Here is a 19,191-nt window from a genome sequence, read left to right on the forward strand (position 1 = left end):
GGAATTCAATCTCCTTGTGCCGACTATTGACTAGTTGCTACAATCCACATAGCACTTTCAGCACCACATCCATGATCTTGAACTCTATGGAGCAATGATGATGGATGAATAACGTTGATGAACTGGAAAATTTAGAGAATGGGGTGATGATGGTTTGGAGATAAATGAGAAGATGAAGGGAACAGCGCGTGGACCAGTCATGCTGGGTGTGACACCACTCTGATTCCAGTTGAGGCAAGCCCGCCCACGACAAATCGAAGACGCGGATGATTACAATAAAAACGATTCAAAGAAGACAAGAATCCTTGATAGTCTTCAATCCAGGATAATCAGTTTTTGCCCTCAGTAAGTGACTCAAGTAATGGGTGACTGAGAACCTTCAAAAATGGGTGATCAATGAGCAACTTCGCGTAGATTCGACAAATTCCTTCAACCCACAGGTAAAAGGGAGATAAAAATCATTGTTTAAAAACGCAATCAAAACCAACTCTATTAAAGAACTTTGAGACCACACATTTATATATTCTTTCTTAAAGCAAAAGAGACCACAAGTAATCCTAACCATCTCTTATTTCTAACTAAAACTATTCATTCCAAGAAATTATTTTAAATCATAAACTTCCCTTTAATCTCGTCACAACCATACATGGCTTCGGTAATCGATCATAACTCACTCAAATGGTATTAGAATTATATGATCTTAGACTTGTTGGCAAGCTGAGTCAAATAGGATGAAAACCGGGTCATATGATGACTGATGAAAATATCAAGGGAAACTTATTGTCAACGATAAACAAAACAAACAAGGAAACTGGCTAAACAAACTAAAGAAAAGACTTGTTCCCCATGGAACTCCTCATGGGACCCACCAAGGTGGAACCAATTACATGTACTTACTGTACTCATTAGCCTATGGATAATCATGGTCCATCAGGGTCAGCAATGACAACCTGCACACATTCCCATGCACATCTAAGGAAATTTAACGTCTAGATTATGGGCATCTGGTGATTAAGGGAGGCTAAAATTTTCAGCCCCGTTGGGACCTGCATCACGTATAAATTTATTCTTCAAGAATCAATGTAGAAAATCATTTTAACATTCATCTAATGAAGTGGATGAGAATTTGTTGGCAATGCAAGAATAAGCATGACACTAGACATATTGGTAACTAGATTGAATGTCTTCTCATAATCAATGCCATATTGTTGGTAATATCCCAACAAGCCTTTAATCAGATGATTATGATCATCCAATCAGGATTGGGATAAAACAACCACATTTGACCCCTATTTCCTAAAAAAACAATTACTGAAGAGCTAAATATAGGTGTGGTCCCTTGGACACCACAAAAGAATTTGCAGAAAATACAATAAAAAGAATTCTTAGTGGATCATTGGCTTAAATTACAGTATATTCCAAACACTCAGTAGTCCAATGTCTGCTACCCATCCACACATAACCACGTGTTAATATGGCACTATGTGAGAGATCCAAGATCTCTATCAATTGGGTCCCACTAATTATATATTTTGGCTAAAAATTTCAGACATTTTAGGTGGGCTATAATGTAGAAAAATAGGAAGAATAAAATAATCATTTGTTTGCACCTCACTAACTGTCGTAGGATTAAACCTATGAGTCATACAATGGAACCGTGGGAGACGGTCATTAAGCAAAGAACAAGGCATGAGAAAAAAAAAAAAAATGCATCAAAAAATCAGTTTGGATTTATGCTAAGGAGGTCAACAATTCAAGCTATTTTCCTACTTAGACAGATGATGGAGAAATATACAAGGAGAGGAGGAAGGATTTTCACATTCCCTTTATTGACTTGAAGAAAACATACGATAGGGTCCCTAGAGAGATAACCTAGTGAGTGTTGGGAAAGAAATGAGACACAAGAAGTATTGACATGATTAAACAAATGTATGAGAAAGCAGTAACAAATGCGAGGACTACAAGTGGAGAGAGAAGTGAGTTTCCAATTATTACAGGCTTAAACAAGGGGTAGCCTGTATCTTTTTGTATTGATTATGCACATTATTTGAAATCTGCAGAGGACATACTTTTGATTGATGAGACTTGGAAGGGGGTTCATAAAAAGCTAGAACAATAGAGGAATGCTCAAGAATCTAAGGGTTATAAAATCAGCCATACTAAACAAAGTATATGGAATGAAATTTTAATAGCAATAGGAATGGAAGAAACGAATTAGTTAGGATGTTGCCAAAAAGTATCCCAAAACAACCATTTTCAATATATTGTGTCAATAATTCAAGAGAATAGAGAGATTGAGAAGGATGTTGCTCATAAACTTAAAGCTAAGTGGATGAAGTGAGATGTGACTCTGGAGTTTTATGCAATCATCACAAACCAAATAAAGGGGATTTTTATAGGACAGATATAAGACTCGTCATGCTTTATGGCATAAAATGTTGGGCAATCAGGGGACATGATCACAGGATGAGTGTAGTTGAAATAAGGTTGTTGAGATGGACAAGTAGCAATCTCGCCCCGTACTCGGCAAATGGGCTCTCCAACTTCCCAAACTCCGAATCCGGTGCCGAAAGATTTTCTTTTTACTTTTTTGAATGGTACTCAGGCACAACATTGGCAATAATTAAAGGACATGAAACCCATATATATAAATATCCACTACAAAGTATTTTTCCTTCTACCAAAAATATTACATTCCTCGAAGTTTCGAAATAATAATATACTGTTAAAAATAGAAAACCAAAAGAAGTTGCGCCTACTTGTCTCCACTGGCAAGTCCTCCATGTAAGTATAAGAGGAAGCAATGGAATGAGCTACGAAAGCTTGGTGGGTAATTAGGAGTAATGCTAATGGGTAATAAGATGAAGGGAAGCAGACTTAGATGGTTTGGCCATATGCAACGGAGACTAGGAACTACACCAGTTAGGAGCAATGTTTAAATTGTCAACGATATTATCGAAATAGCGTCGATAATATCAGTGTTGGTCGCTCATCGAAACCAAAAATCACAAGGTTTCATTCATAAACGGGCAATATGTTCACCATTTTCGTTAATTATCACCGATCACAGTGAGACAAGGGGTCCAACATAAATACTAGAAAATTTAAAAAAAAAAAAAAAACATATATATAGAAAATACCTGCAATTTCCAATTTTTTTTCATTTAGATTTGTTTGAGGAAGTGAATTTCGGCACCTTTGGAGGAGGATTCGAGGATCGAAAAGTGCATTTGGTGGGCCAATTGCGGATCAACAACCATGGGCCAGTTTTCAAAAAAGTATGAAATAGTCCAAAAAATCCAGTCTCTTCAATTAAATAATGGATTTCACACGACTGGGGCATTTTGGCAAGTTTTTTGGAATTTTGTTGGGATTTTCCATCGAAAATTCCTCGCAATCACTATTTTCGCAGAAAATATCATCAAAGATGATGAAACCCTCTTCTAAACTAAAGTTTTAGGGGGAAAGGATGGGTTTACGATTTTTATTTTTATTTTTTACGAACGCAATTAGATGTAACCCTAGAACCCACGATGTGGATGGGACCCTGGCCAAAGGGTCTACCCCGATGTATGCATTAATCTACGACGTCCATCCATTTTGCCAGATCATTTTAGGGCATGGGCCGAAAAACGACACAAATACAAATCTCAGGTGGACCACACCACAAGAAACAGTGGTCATTGAAGACCCACCATTAAAAACTTCCTAGGGTCCACCGTAATGTTTGTTTGCCATCCAACCTGCTGATAAGATCACACAGACCTAGATGAAAAAGAAAACACAAATATCAGCTTGATCCAAAACTTCTTGCCCATAAAAAAAGTTTTTTATGGTTAATGACCAATGTTTCTTGTGGTGTTGTCCACCTGAGATTTATATCGGTTTCATTTTTCAGCCCATGCCCTAAAGAGAGTTAACAAAACGGATGGACAACGTAAATATACAACACATAGATTGAGGTGGGCCCCACGGCCAGGTCCCACCCACATAACTGGTTCCAACTTCGCAGCTAAGTTGGTGGAGAGGAAACAGAAGACCAATCACCCATGGGACTTGCGAGTGCAAAAAGATCATGCACATACGTGCAAGATCTAATCCATCCATCAGGTTAGTCCGACCTTGTACATGTTTTCCCAAAAAGAAAATCCAATTCAATCAACATAAGGGCCCTCATATTGGAAACATGTGGATGGGTTGGAAAAAACTTCATCCAACGTTTGTTAGCCCACCTGGTAGGTAGATCAAGCTGGTTCTTGAGCTAGGGCATTAATATAGCGATGTCGTTCTGATGGATGGATTGGACCTCAGACCTATGGTGCCATGCTAGCACGCATGCCATGTACATGAGCTATATTGCACACGTGCATGGGCTTAGTAAAGCTCAAAAATTATGTTTAAAGAATCAGAGTTATATGATGTTCATGCTGCAAATGACACTTAATGTGTAGGCACTCAGAAATTGTACAAGTGACATATATTAATTCAAACTGTACACATGAGCAACCTTCTCTGGCCAAGTCACAATCCCAAGGACAGATTGATTGAACAATCATAGCCTCTGATTCGTGGATGCTTGTTTATGAAATTAAGATCATTGGATTTTTTTCATCTTAATCGTCCAATAAATGTCCACCAATCTGATACTCAGATAATAAAATAAGCTTAACATTTGGATTCGTGATATAACTACACCGGGTACCATAATTTGGACAGTTTAATTTGACTAATTGTGTGCCACGTGTGCAATTTCTAAGTATTTGTGTATCATCCATCACACTTTGCTGGTACCAAAGTTTTTTGGAAAACCAATAATTGTGAGGAATTTTCAGGTAAAAATCCCTCTATATATTATTTTAAAATAAAAATAAATCTGTTTTTGGGAATAAATAAATTGTTCTTGTTTTTATTTATATGGGGCCCATTTTATTATATGACAAGGATGGGCTAACCTAATGGGGCCCATTAAGACCCATTGGAACCATTTAAAGAAAAATAAGGGATTACAATATTTATTTTAATTTTCAGATTTATTTTGAAATATTTTTGAAAATTAAATTAATAATATGTTTAATGAAAAAAATAGTTAAAAAATCTGTTTCTATGGATGGATGGATGGGATGAGATGGGATGGGAAGGTTGGATGGATGGATGTTTGGATGGGATTGATGGTTGGGTGGACAAATGGGATGGTTGAATGGATAGGAAGGATGGATGGATGGTTGTATGGATGGATGAACAGATTCTTGGATGCTTGGATTGTTGGATGGTTGGATGGATAGATGAATGGATTAGAGAGTGGGTGGGTGGGTGGTTAGATGGATGAGCGGGTTGGATGGGATGGATGGATGGATGGATAGGATGGATGGATGGTTGGATGGATGAGATGGTTGGTTGGATGGATGGATTAGAATGTTGGATGGATGGATGGATGGATGGTTGGATGGATGGATGGATGGATGGATGGATAGATTGGATGGTTGGATGGATAAATGGATGTGATGGTTGGATGGGATGGTTAGATGGTTGGATCATCATGCATGTGTATTCCTTTTATGTGCTTAATTATGCATGGATGTATAATGCATGAATGCATTGTGCATGTTTGTTTGCTTAATTGCTTTTTAATCGATATAATGAGATTTTTGTGCTATTAACAGAACTTATTATTGGTTGTATTTTTATGTGCTTAGTAGGGAGTAAAATGTTGTCCAGATCGAAAAAATGAGCGAAGGACATTGGGTGGAAATATGAAAGGGCGATCAAGGGGAATTAATATGGAGCTATATACAACTATTGTGGCCAAGTGATGAGTGTGTGTGTGTGTGTGTGTGCGTGCGCGTGTGCGCGCGCATGTTGTGATGGGAAGGTCTAAGCTAAAGGAGCACTTAACAAGGGGGTTTAAGAATGTGAAGGACTGCCTGAGTGTAACAAAACAAGTGAGAGTAAAGATGAGAAGAGTGTTGACTGAGGAGAAATCACATTGGCAACAACAGAAGGCATGGAAGAGGGATATCAAAGACAAGTTATGGGGCCTAGGGACTATCGAGGAGCAGGATGACAACGACAAGGAGATTGCATATCCCAAAGGACTATTTTAAGAGGAAGTTCAGACAAACAATCCATGAGTCTTGCGCTTCAGGGTGCGAGGGGGAGTAGAGGAGACAGCTTGACAAGACTAGGCCATCGTTTGGGAGATTCAAATGGGAGGTTGGTTGGAGCAGTGGAGGGTTTAGGGGTAGTAGGGGTGTTAATTGTTCAAGCAAGCCTTACCTATGGTGCACTCTAAGCGCCCGTGTTACAGACAAGGTGTCCTGTATTGGTATCGGTTGGCGTAACGGTGCCCTCCGATACCGATACGGATACGGGAGTGTAACGGTGATACGGGGGCGTAACGGCCCGTAACGGTGCAATTTTATTTTTTTTGCCAAAAAAATATGAAAAAATATGGATTAAATCTGGAATATTCTAAGCATTCCGAATGTGCATTCATTTATAAATTGGAACATGTTTATGGTGGTGTAACGGTCCACTCTTTGGTGAGAAGTTGTTTCGGACTGTCTGATTAATTTTTGAACCAGGTAACCTGAATTTGACTACAAAATTCATATATTTAATTTTCTAAATATCTAATTTATATACTTAACAACTTGATATCATTTCTCCTAATAGTTCTTTAAAAAAATGAAATTAAATTCAGATAGATGGCATTGCCAATTTGGGGCTAACTTGGAGGAACAATCTATGCTCCAAATCAGCCTCAAATTCATGCAATTTATTGCCATTATCCCACTTATGAATTGGTGGACATTTATTGGATAATGAATCATGAAAAAAATCAAAAGGCCTTATTTTAAAAAATAAAAGTCCACAAATTAATAAGTAAAACTATTCAAACAATTTGATTTTGGCATTATGAGTTAGCAATTGCAGTCCATAATTTAATTGGTAAATTTTAAGTTAATATATGTCTAGTGTACAATTTTTTAAGGGCCCGAATTAGGCGGGACTCATATTGTGAAGTGTAGCACAAGTGTCAAAGTTTTTTGGGCCCACCCGTGATGAATGTGTTATATCCATACCAGCTACCCATTTTGCCAAATAATTTTAGGGCATGAGCCCAAAAATGAGGCACATCCAAAGCTCAGGTGGACTGCACCATAAGAAACAACAATAATTAAACGTCCACTATTAAAAATTTATTGGGGGCTACAAAAGTTTTAAATCAAGCTGACATGTGTGTTTTCCCTTCATCCACATCAATGTGACCCAATTAATAGATTAGATGAAAAATAAACATTACAGTGGACCCAAAGAAATTTTTAATGGTGAGCATTCTATAACCACTGTTTCCTATAGTGTGGTCCACCTGAGATTTGGATCTTACTAATTTTTTGGATCATGACCTAAAATGATATGGCAAAATGGATGGACGGCATGGATAAAATATATACATTATGGTGGGGCCACGCGGCACGTGTACAAAACGTGTTACCCACTTGGTGTACCTGTGTATTGACGTCAGTAAGTCCTTTGGGTCTGATCATGATGTATGTGTTATATCTAAACCATCCATTCATTTGACGAGATCATCTTAGGGCTTGACAAGAAAAATAATACAGATCTAATTATCAAGTGGACCACACTGCAAAGGATTGAACGTCTACCATTGAAACCCTTTATGGGATCACAGAACTTTTGGATCAATATGAAATTTGTTTTTCCTCTTCATTCAGGTCTTTTTGACCTTATGAACAGATTGGATGGAAAATAAATCTTATGGTGGGCCTACGAATTGTTTAACGGTGAAAATCATCATCTCCACTGCTATTTTTGGTGTGGTCCAGACGATCTTTGGATACGATTCATTTTTTGGCTAATGCTCTAAAATGATATTTAAAAATAGATGAACGGCGTAGATATAATAAATACATCACTGTGGAGCCCATGTAACTCTGATCTCCTTTGAACCGTTCATACAACTCGGAGCTCGAGGAGTGTCAGCGCTCGTCTTAGCGTGACACATACCTACAGGAGCTACGCTGGCGTGGTACACTTGCAAAAAAAAAAAATTGGGAGAGAGAGGGAAAGAAGAGAAAAGAAAAAAGAGGGAAAGAGGGAAAGAACACACACACACACACACACACACACACACACACACAAAGAAGAAGAAGAAGAAGAGGACGAAGAAAAAGAAGGTCGTGGCCGCAGCCGCAGCCGTAACTGCCTGAGAAGAGGAAGAAGAAGAAGAAGAAGAAGAAGAAAAGAAAGGAAATAGGCAAGTTTGAAGAAGAAGAAGAAGAAGAAGGCCCGTAACAGCCGTTACGGATCCGTAACGACCGTTATGGCCCGTATCGGCCGATACGGCCGTATCGTAACGGATACGGGACACCTTGGTTACAGATGCACCCATTACAAGTACTAAACAAAAGAGGTTAAAAGACATATGAAGCAAGGAGGTTAGAGGAGGCCATGGGGAGTGCCATAGCTAAGTGATTCATCTCAAGCCACATACTAGCAAATGCAACAGCCAATCCTCACTTCCAAAATATGATCGAGATAGTGCAGTGTGTCAAGCTAGGCATGAAGCCTCCAACGCCATAAGAGATCCTAGGGGTCTACCTCGATCAAGAGTACGAGAAGATGTAGGCTTAGGTACATGAATTCAAGCCGAATTAGGAGCAGTATGGGTTGAGGGTCATGTGCAATGAGAGGATGGGACCCACGAAAATGTCCATTATCAACTTCATCGTGTACTATAGAGGGCAATTTGTTTTCTTCAAATCTATTGATGCATCCACCAACATAAAGGATTTCTCCTACATATATTGCCTCATAAAAGGAGTGATCAGAGAGTTTAGGTTAGTGAATGTCGTTCAAATTGTGACAAACAACAACACTGTGTTCGTCAAGGCACGAAAGAAGTTGTACAATCTTTATTGGACCCTGTAGACAGCACACTACATTGATCTAATGCTTGACACGATAGGCCAGAGAGTGTCAGGAACACCATTGAGGATGCAAGAAGGGTGATGAACTTCATATAAAGTCACTCATCGTTGTTCAATGCACAAGTGTTGTCAGGGGGACATCATCAAATTGGGTGTGACACAGTTCGCCACGAACTTTATCGCACTTGATGGCTTGTACAGGCACCGTGCAGGGCTTAGCAGTTTGTTCATAAATGAGAGGTACTTCTAGCAGAATCAACAACAGACCTAGAGTACAAAGAGGGTTTCTAAGACGGTGCCTACTGCTCCTTAGTGGGACAGAGTTCAAGCCGTCATTGTCATACTACAGCCAATCTACAGGATCGTATGGGCCATAGATAATGAGATGTGGCCTTCAATGGGGTACATATATGAGCTCATGAGAATAATGAGAGAAGAAAATGGGCTCAATCCCCAATTTGCATCAATGGGTGCTCAGGATCATTGATGACAGATGGGTTAGGACCCTTGAGCATCCACTCCACCAGGCCGGTGAGTTTGTTGTGTTTAGCTTTATTTTTTTATCATTTACAATTGCAATTTATGTAATAATTTGGTTTTTATATTAATGCAACTAAGTAAGTACTATTTGGGATTCAGCAAACTGATTGAACACTAAATTCCATTACAAACATCGACTATGGTAGGATAACGATTTAACGATGGCCGTCTACGAGGTGTTTGAAAAAATTATTCCCTAACTTGATTGCAAAATTTGAAACCAGGTAATGCAATTTGAGCATATTTCAATATTGGTAATTGGTAAAACAAATTTATTTCCTTCAAGTTTCTACAAATATGAATGATTAAAAATGACCTAGTCCATGGCCATGAGGAGAATTTGTGATGGATAGCTCTTCGAGTTATGGCCCTTTGAGAGGATATTCAGGGTACCGTATGACTGGCAACAATGCTATCAAGAAGTCAATGTTGGACTCTATTTGTTCCCTCATGACCCTACTCAATCAATATCGTCGATGTGCTTCACACAATACCCAAAGCTGGGCGTACTTGTATAGTTTGGGGAGGACGACTGTCAAAGATACATATGAGAGTACCTCCATTAGTACGAGCAAAGGATGAGCAGGAAACAATACTACCAACATATTGAGCAGCAGTACTACGGCAAATTGTGTAGGGATCCAAATGACGACTACGAGCCACCTTGTAACTCCATGTGGGTATGAAGGGTGGCCAGATAGGTATGTTTTTTTAATTTATTTACCTTTACATGTTCTAGTTATTGTATGGTACCTACATTTGTATTATATAAACTGATTTTGTTTACAATTGGACTATTTTCTTACAATAGCACATACTTTTATGCCCCCATTAAATGGAAACTTATTATGTATCATTCTTTTTGCATTTTTTTTTTAATTTCTTAAATATGCAAATATGTGTATTTAGGCATCTCCTGAAGTTTTACTGAAAAATTCCACACTTTTCCCCATATTTTCCTGGTATTTCCAATTATCAGCAATAATGATATTGTTTCCTTATCCCCAGCCAGCAAAACTTGTAGTGATACAGACAATTCTAACACTAGTTAAGAGTGAAACGGTTCAAGTTAAAGGCTCTAAAGAGATAAGGTGAAGGTGATCTGATGACCTATGATTTAACCGAAAATATGGTCCTTAGTAGAGTGGAATGGTGGAACAGGATTCATGTAGCCAACCCTAGTTAGTTGGGATAAGGCTAAGATGATGATGATGATGATGACGATGAACCATTTGTTTGTGCATTTTGGTCTAGCTAAGTAGAGAAATAGATTGATTATTAGTCCAGAAGATCCAAATGATGTGGTCTACCTGATGAAATGCTCAGGTCACACACATGGGTCATATGCGCATAGTTATGTGGATGGGTAGGGCTCTACACTTGTGTAGATTTAGTAAAACTCTATCACTCATATTTGAGTTCACAGATGATGAAATGATGGTTGCATATTTTCATAGCTACAAGGAAAGTAGACATCAATTCAATCATTTTATGAATCCCAACATAGAAGTTTGAATTTTCTCAACAAAACAAGTTATGTGTCAATCCTCCTTACTATTCATTAATCTTCAGGATATAAATACCTCCAAAGTTTTATTGAACTAGAAGGAAAATGAGATAAAATTAGGACCTGTATCGACAAATATCTTCATGTTCATGAGATCACGTACACGAGGATCATGAAGAACCAGTATTCCTTCTAATATTATGACGTCTGAGGGGTTAACCTACACATTCACAAGAATCAAATTATATAAGCCACAACCAGCCATCAGACTTATCAGTTGTTTCTATTGGAATTGGAATGAGATGAACGTCCCAAGTAACTAAAGAAATTTTGTCAATTGGAACACAAAATGCTACACAAAGGTGGTGGAATATATTTGCATCTTTTCTCACCCTACATCATGGGTGTAACTCAGTAATCATCATTAGAACTTCATTAGAAGTGTATCTACAGGTATGGCATGGAAATTCTTGTGCATTCTTTCACTTCTTTATGCATGATTAAGATATCTTAATGAAAGGCAAAAGCAAAGAAATGTCGAAGGCTCCAGAGAGTGAGAGGACATTCCACCCACAAAGAGATTAAAATTAAATAAATAAATAAACAGGAATCAAACTACATCTTGGAACAACAAACTCTAATCTGTCATGATATCGGCTTAGTCCTCTAAACTCTTGGAAGGCATGGCCTAGTCAAGGGCCATGAGGAGAATTTTCAGAGAGAGATAAACCATTGATGATTTCTTTCCATAAAAATGAAAACATTAAAATAAAATAAAAAAATTAAAATTGAAATTTGAAAAAAAAAAAAAAAAGTAATAATAATAATAATAAAATCCTCTGATTTATCTCTTTCCAAATCCCCAAAGGATGGTTGTTGGCATCACCTTCCAAATTTTTGTAGTTCTTTTTGTTTCAAAACGAAAAGTGTTGGTGTTGTGTTGTTATTTTCTTCAGAAACATTTAGTCTCACATGGAATAGGTATAGGAGTTTCCACAACTTCATAAGAATAGTAGCTCTCTTAGGGTACCCTTAAAAGAACAATGCTTGGTGGTGCATGGGAGAGGGTGTGTTGGTGTGCCTTTTCCACGCATGAGCCAAGCTGGGCAGAGCTTGGTGTGTGTTGTTTGCAATGTGGGTGCAGTGTGGTGTGGTGTGGTGTGTAGGGCCACATGTATATTTTTTTTAATCATTATGATTTTATGTTTCGTTATTTTATAGCTTTGTAACATCTTGATTTCAATTCAAACGTTTAGCTTTGTAACTTGTTCTTTAATTCCATACCTTTCTAGAGAGAGAGTAGGGGGGGTGCCTTATCTTGAGGACAAAAATCGCTCTCTATCTTCAGCAAACCTCTTCTTCTTTGTTTCTTGATTTTACTCATTGGTTTACATTTATACAAGCAATTAGTCCCCACCTATGTCATCTGGATTGATCTGGTAATATGCAAGAAGAGTTGACTACATCCACGAGGTGGGCTATTTTATCCTGGATACTTTTTGCTGCAACAACCATCTGGACCTTATCGGGGTAGAACTAGTCCTAAGATAGTGACCTCAATGTGTTAGCCCTTCATCAACTACCTGCAATTAGACTTCAAGCTCATGGTAGACCTAAGCATTCAAAGTTAGTCGCAGCAGATGCCACCACAGATCTCCTCTCTAGTTCAAAAGTAAGATTGTTCTGATTGCATTATGTTCTTAGCCATCCTATCTCTAATGAAAGTGAAGCTACCACTTAGCATCAAACTTATGAACATTAGCACTAGACCCACATTCAATTGTGCACAGTAATAGAATAGAGATCAAGCTATATGAGGATAACAATCATATGGCCAATACTCGGATTAAGATTTTCAAAGTTCAGGGGTATCAAGAGAGCTCCTCACTTCTAGAAAACATTGCAAAGCTCACCAAAATCTTTCAAAAAGTAGTTTTGAGTTCCTCATTAAGAGGTCATCCATAATAAATGTAGTAGCACATATAGAAACTCTCGCGTAATAATCAAACCCATTTCCAATTAATGCAGTTAGTACCTGACGTGCTGGTATTCCATAGCTTTTGTGAGTCTTGAAATCATAGTTTGGGATACTAACTCCTTGCCCAAGTTTCAATTTCTCCATCGTACAAAGTAGCAACTCAGTGTCAAAGGCATCTATAGAAAAACAAATAATATATCAAGAGAAATTATTGCGTAAAGGAGCATGAACAGAAGCATTAACAGAAGTATGCAATGGTGGGGAATAGGTCAAGTATAAATACTGTTGAAAGCTTCAAGTAGATAAATGTTTGTACATTATGCGGCCATTTAATTAATGCAAAAATGCCTAACTAGTCTTGAGTTCAGAAGATCCACATTGAGGACACATGGATTATTTAAAATACTTTATAACCCTTTTTTTGTCTTGCACATATTAGGCAACTGTGCAGGTTTCCCAAGGGTTGTTTGTAGGAGATAATGCTTTACAGCATTACTTCATCCAGTGGCACTGATACCCATGAGCAGTGTCCAGAGTATTAGTATCATTACATGTATAAATGACTTAGGATAAGGAAAATGTATCAATATCATCGATACTATCACAGGTACCAGGTAAAATATTGTTATCTAAGGGAAAATTTGAAGGTGGAATTTTTCAATGAGGCTTCAGGAGATGTTAAAAGACACATGTCTACACAGAATTCATTATTACAAAAGTCAGCTAGATATAATAGGTTACCATTGTATAAGGGTCCAAATTATGTGTTGGAAAAAATTTTAATTACTAAATAGGATTTTAATGCACTAAAATATAATCACTCAACACATACAATGCACTAATTTAAAACACCACTAGGAAAAATCTCCCAAAATTTTTTGAATTTTGATTTATTTTTTCTTTAATGGAATTTTGGAGGCATTAACGCTGGTATCATTGATAATATCAATGATATCAATATTATTGCATGATATTGATGATACAAGTTATTTTTTGAAGGTATCTTACCAATATCTAGCGATTTCTTTTTAGAAGAAAAGCAGGAGCACACCCCTTCATTTTATTGAGTCAGAAATAGCTTTACTACCATTTGGCAGGCCCGACAAAAAAAAAGATTAAAAAAGAAAAAAAAAAAAAACTGTGACACTCCTATCATATAAACCAAGCGAAAACAGAAGCCATACAAATACAGCCAGCCCACCTCAACCACAAAACAGAAACCATATTTCAAAGCCAATCAAACCAAAAAAAAAAAAAAAACAAAAACAAAAAGACAACCCACTGAGCCTTCCTGCATGCAAACTGCTTCCACTGCTGCGCATTCTGAGATGTTGGGCAAACACCTGCACAAACCCACGGCACTTGGGACATCGATGCTCTGATACAGCATGGGATCGGGCACTGATTGAATCCAAACAGCTACAGGGAATGCAGGATCAACCCACCCAAACAACTAGCCCTGCAGGAGATTATCCAACATCTGCAGGGATCACAACAACCCATACGATTCAAAGCGATAGAGGCACCACCACCTGCATCCTAGCTTACACAATACCAACACCTGAAACAAGGCCTCCACGCAGACCTCAACTAGAAGCATGGAATCATGGCAGGAAACTAGCATGACCCTTCTCGAGACTCAGACTAAATAGAGCGAGCTGAATGCATAATAAGCAGGGGAGCAATGCAGAAGCAGAATATAACTATGCTGACATTTCATTGCTTAGCTCCCAAGGGATCTGAGCACCAGCAACAACAACACTGATGGACACCTAGCTTCGAAAAGCAGCATAACTGATGCACCATGAAACAGAACTCAGCTGAACAATGCAACATATAACATTGAATAAACTCAAACAATCTGCATCCCGAACAAGGGAAAAGAACAACAGCCAAAAGTGAATCAGATTCTGCGGCATCCACTGTGGGAGAAACCCCCAACTGCGCTGCATTCCAACCCAAAGAGAAAGCAGCTACCCCTGCAATCGAGGCTACTTCGATATAATTACACATATAAAACAACTGAAAGCAAGCTCATATGACTCATCCCCCATACAAAGCTCCAGGAGACACATCAAACTGCCAGAACACCACATAAATCAGAGCAGGGGAGGCTGAGAAAAGCAGCTTCAAATTTAACTACTGCTGCGGCCACCACCTCCTCTGACTTTAGCTCCAAGCACCCTAAGGGGATATAGAATCCTATCAAAACAGCCAGACTTTACAGCAGCACCACCTTCTGACAGGGAGACTGAAGCCAACATCAGATAAACCTCTTGAAGAACAACCAGCAGCACCAGAATCTGCTTTCCAAACATATGAACAGCATATTCACATCTCCAATAGGATCAGCACCATCATAGACTTACAACAGCCTTAATTGAGACACTGACAACGGAGAACATGGCATATAGCAAAACAATAAGAACCAATCACAACCATTGTCAGAACTCTCCAAAATTAATGATACTTTGTTCCAGTGAGCCGCATCCTCTGAAGCTTCAGCTAGCCATCAATATTAAAATGATGTGACTGAGATAACTTCCCAAAAAAATTCAGCAATAAGAGCCTGCTCTAAGCAATAAATAAATAAATAAACTCATACCATCCATGTACAAACCCCTCATCACAGCTCCAAATGCACATGAGTTGAATCACAAAATACCTTACACCACCTCTACAAAGTTGGCCAGGCTACTAGAAAGGAACTGACTAATCCAACCCAATCAACCAGCCCCGCTACTCCTGCCCCACCCACATGTTCGGGCCATAGGAAATTTCAGGAAGCAGCCACCTTCTATAATCCTAAAATTGACTGAAGAGCTAACTGAGAAGCTGAGGGAGAGACACTGACTGAGAATCAAACTGAGAAGCTCCCAAATCACCCCAGCTTCACAGACTCAGAAGCTGAGAGGGAACCTGAAAAAGATGCTTTGGGAATGTGGAAAGATTTTCTGAAGATGTATCTGATCTACACTTTAGGCCACACATGTTTGGAACTGCATGATGAGGACATTAGATGCCATTCCTCCCTGGAGCAAGAAAAAGTAAAAACCTCAGAGCAAACTGCAATAAGCCTCAGCATAGATGATCGATACATGTGATAATATGGGCGATATTATCCACTATATCTTGCAAAATTATTTTCTTCCCAATATCTGCATCGCTGAGCCAGTGATACTGATCATTTCACCGATATCAATCATATCACCGATATTATCGATAATATCAGCAATACCAAGAAAATTGCCCACAAGATGTATAGTATCCCTGTGTGAACAGATTGCTAGTCCAACTACACATGCCAACAATTTAACCAAGCACTGTATATATTTCCCTGAAAACTAGGTAGCATTTAATGTTGTTTCTTTAATAATTTCTTAAGTTTTTTTTTTTTGGAGTGCGAGTAAAAAATAAAATGAATTCGATGGGATGTATCCTCTACAATTGGCCTCCTTGGTATTAATAGCTCACGATTCTTAAGGCCTGTTTGGAATGTGGGATTAGGTGGGATGGAATTGCATTTGGTCCAATGTGAATTCCATCTGACATTTGGAAAAGATAGGAAGGACTGGATTAATCCAAGTATCACATGATGCAGCCCCGGCTAGAGATTCAGTGGGATTTCTTGTGGATTTCGAAATCCACTACATCTATGGGCCCCACATTGATGGATGTGTTTTACCCACACCATCCATCCATATGCACCCTTTACATGTGACAATCGAGTTGCCTATGCATACAGATGAACGGCATCAATTATAAAATCTGGTCTGTTGATGACAATTCCATGGTCCACCAAACACAGGTTTCACTTAATACAGTGTTTTTCCCAAAGGAAGAATTTAATCCCAAATGTAGGATTGGATGGTCAAAATACCATAGTATTTCCAGACATATAATCATTATGCAATAATGGTGTTAATTCCACCTAATGTAATTCAATACCATTGAATCCCGCATTCCAAACAGGCCCTTAATATACATGATATACAGTTCAATGCTGTTTTAAAATACAACGCATATATTTTAACCAACTTCTGTGATTTAGCTATTTAATCAATGATTCACTGATTTAATATTTCCATTAAGTTAGAACCAAATAAAAGGAAGGGATTCTAAAGAGTCCAAAAGGGATGAACCCACATGGCTAATTGCGTGAGTGGCATGTAATCCTAAATCCTAAGTCATATACAAATTGGATGCATGCACAAGGACGGAGCCTGGTGTCTTTAAAAATCTTCAAATGTCTGCAGCTGGAAGAACATATCAACAAGACTTACTTGGCTATGAAATGGGTCTTGCCATCAAGAAAATATAGAAGTCACTATTTGGCCACTAAATAGCAACGACAAAACTTAGTGAATATGCAAGAACAATGGAACGCCCATTTAAATATATTTACAAGTTACCACCAATGAGAAAAATAATCGAGCAGTAGGAAGTCTTGGTGACACGATAGTTGAGCAACAGGATTCAGTTGGCAACAAGAGGTTTTTGGTGACAATCATTTGATTCAAGTTGGTTAACGAATATCTATTATGCAGATGTAAAGATGGCACATCAAACAGATGATCTAGTTCATAAGAGGAATGACGATGTGGAGAATCATTTTATCATGCGTGTTATCTCCAGTAGGAGACTGACACATTTCATGTTGTTATTCATCTAATTTGTAAGCAATCATGAAGAAAAGGTGTGAGATCATATTTTGTAAACCCTGATGAATGGGTGTAAGATCTCATTTATAAGTCAAGAAAAAACCCATGTAAAGATTTTAAATAGTAAAAATAAAATAAAATAATTAAAAATTAAAAAAAAAAAAAGGAAAAAGAATATTTCTATTTAGAGGCGTGTGTGAATTTCTTGTAGCTTTTTACTCTAGTTTTCTTCTCTCTTCCTTCAAGATGTAATACTTGTAGTTTTTAATATCTAGCATTTTAGTAAAGTTTTCCTCCATTCTTCTTGCATCATTTCCTATTTCTAAGAGCTAAAGAATCTTGTATAGTAGTATATATGATATGAAGGGAACCAGTGTTCGAGTTGTCAGTATCGCTACAAGTTTCGCTGGCCGGAGATAAAGATATAATATCGTTATCGCCGATAACCGGAAATGCAGGGAAAAAGGAGGAAATATGGGGGAAATGGTGGAATTTTTCAGTGAAACTTCAGGACATACCTAAATACACATATTTACATATTCAAGAATGAAAATTTTGCAAAAAGAATGCATTAAATTAGAAGTTTCCATTTAATAGGGGCCAAAAAGTATGCGTTGTCGTAAGAAATCACTCAAATAGTAACCAAAATTAGTTTATATAATACAAATGCAAGCTTACAACAATTAAGACATGCAAAAGTAAATGAATTGAAAAAAATACACATTTCTAGCCATGTTTCATCCCCACATATAGTGATGAGGTGGGTCGTAATCATTGTCCAGATCCCGTGGCAGTTGAGAGTAGTACTGCTGCCCAACATATTGGCAGTACTGTTCCCAGGTCATCCTCTGCTCGTACCAATTGAGGAACTCTCTTATGTACCTCTGATAGTCATCCTCTTCAAACTGTACGAGCACGCCTAGACGTGGGAATTGCATGACATACATCGACGGCATTTCCTGAGCAGGGTACTGAGGGAACAGATTAAGTCTAACCCTGACTCCTTGATGTATTGCTGTCAGTCATATAGGTACCCCGAATATTCTCCTATCAAAAGGTCATGACTCGAAGAACTATCTTCCGGCTGTCTGTACCCATGGGTAGATGAGCGTGACTGAATGTCAGAGCTGCCATGGCCATACCCGTGATATCCCCCATGAGCATAAGGTAGGACAGAGGTGGAGCTCCCCTGATCTGAACTTATGTCCATAGATGACAGGCTGCATGTGAGAGCATCAGCTACAGCGCGTCCGACTTTCTTCTTCGAACGACGCTCGAACGTATACGTGGGCTCTAATGCTCTCGCCCTGGATGGTGGACGAGATCCATGGTCCTCGTCCTGAGTGGCATGGTTAAAGCTTTGCTCTTCGGTGAACTAGCCAACGGATCGTTGGCTCTGAGTCGTCGTGTACCCCCCACCACTACCAACCCCACCCCCACTAGTACCACCTATACTAGTGTCGATGCCACCGTCCCATCCCTCGTCGCCGTCGTCATCGTCGTCCCCAGGACCAATGCCGAGTGAGGGTTGAGTCTCATCATCATCATCACTCA

General features: G+C 38.5%; 1 protein-coding gene across 15 annotated transcripts in view; it reads right to left on the minus strand.

Moving 5' to 3' along the window:
- The window catches only part of LOC131246115 (uridine kinase-like protein 3), a 128,216-nt gene that overhangs the window by 76,215 nt on the left and 32,810 nt on the right, over positions 1 to 19,191 (minus strand). For 8 of the 15 annotated variants that reach the window (XM_058245980.1, XM_058245989.1, XM_058245981.1 and 5 more), the window contains 2 exons: positions 13,034 to 13,152; positions 11,122 to 11,218 (listed from right to left, as the gene is read on the minus strand). In XM_058245980.1, the coding sequence (XP_058101963.1) occupies positions 11,122 to 11,218; positions 13,034 to 13,152 (216 nt within the window). Of the gene's footprint in view, positions 1 to 11,121; positions 11,219 to 13,033; positions 13,153 to 13,984; positions 14,235 to 14,254; positions 16,009 to 19,191 lie in introns of those variants that run through there. The other 7 variants (XM_058245985.1, XM_058245983.1, XM_058245984.1 and 4 more) reach the window with 5 other exon arrangements.

The sequence above is a fragment of the Magnolia sinica genome, chromosome 5 (assembly GCF_029962835.1).
Source record: "Magnolia sinica isolate HGM2019 chromosome 5, MsV1, whole genome shotgun sequence".
Taxonomy (NCBI): domain Eukaryota; kingdom Viridiplantae; phylum Streptophyta; class Magnoliopsida; order Magnoliales; family Magnoliaceae; genus Magnolia; species Magnolia sinica.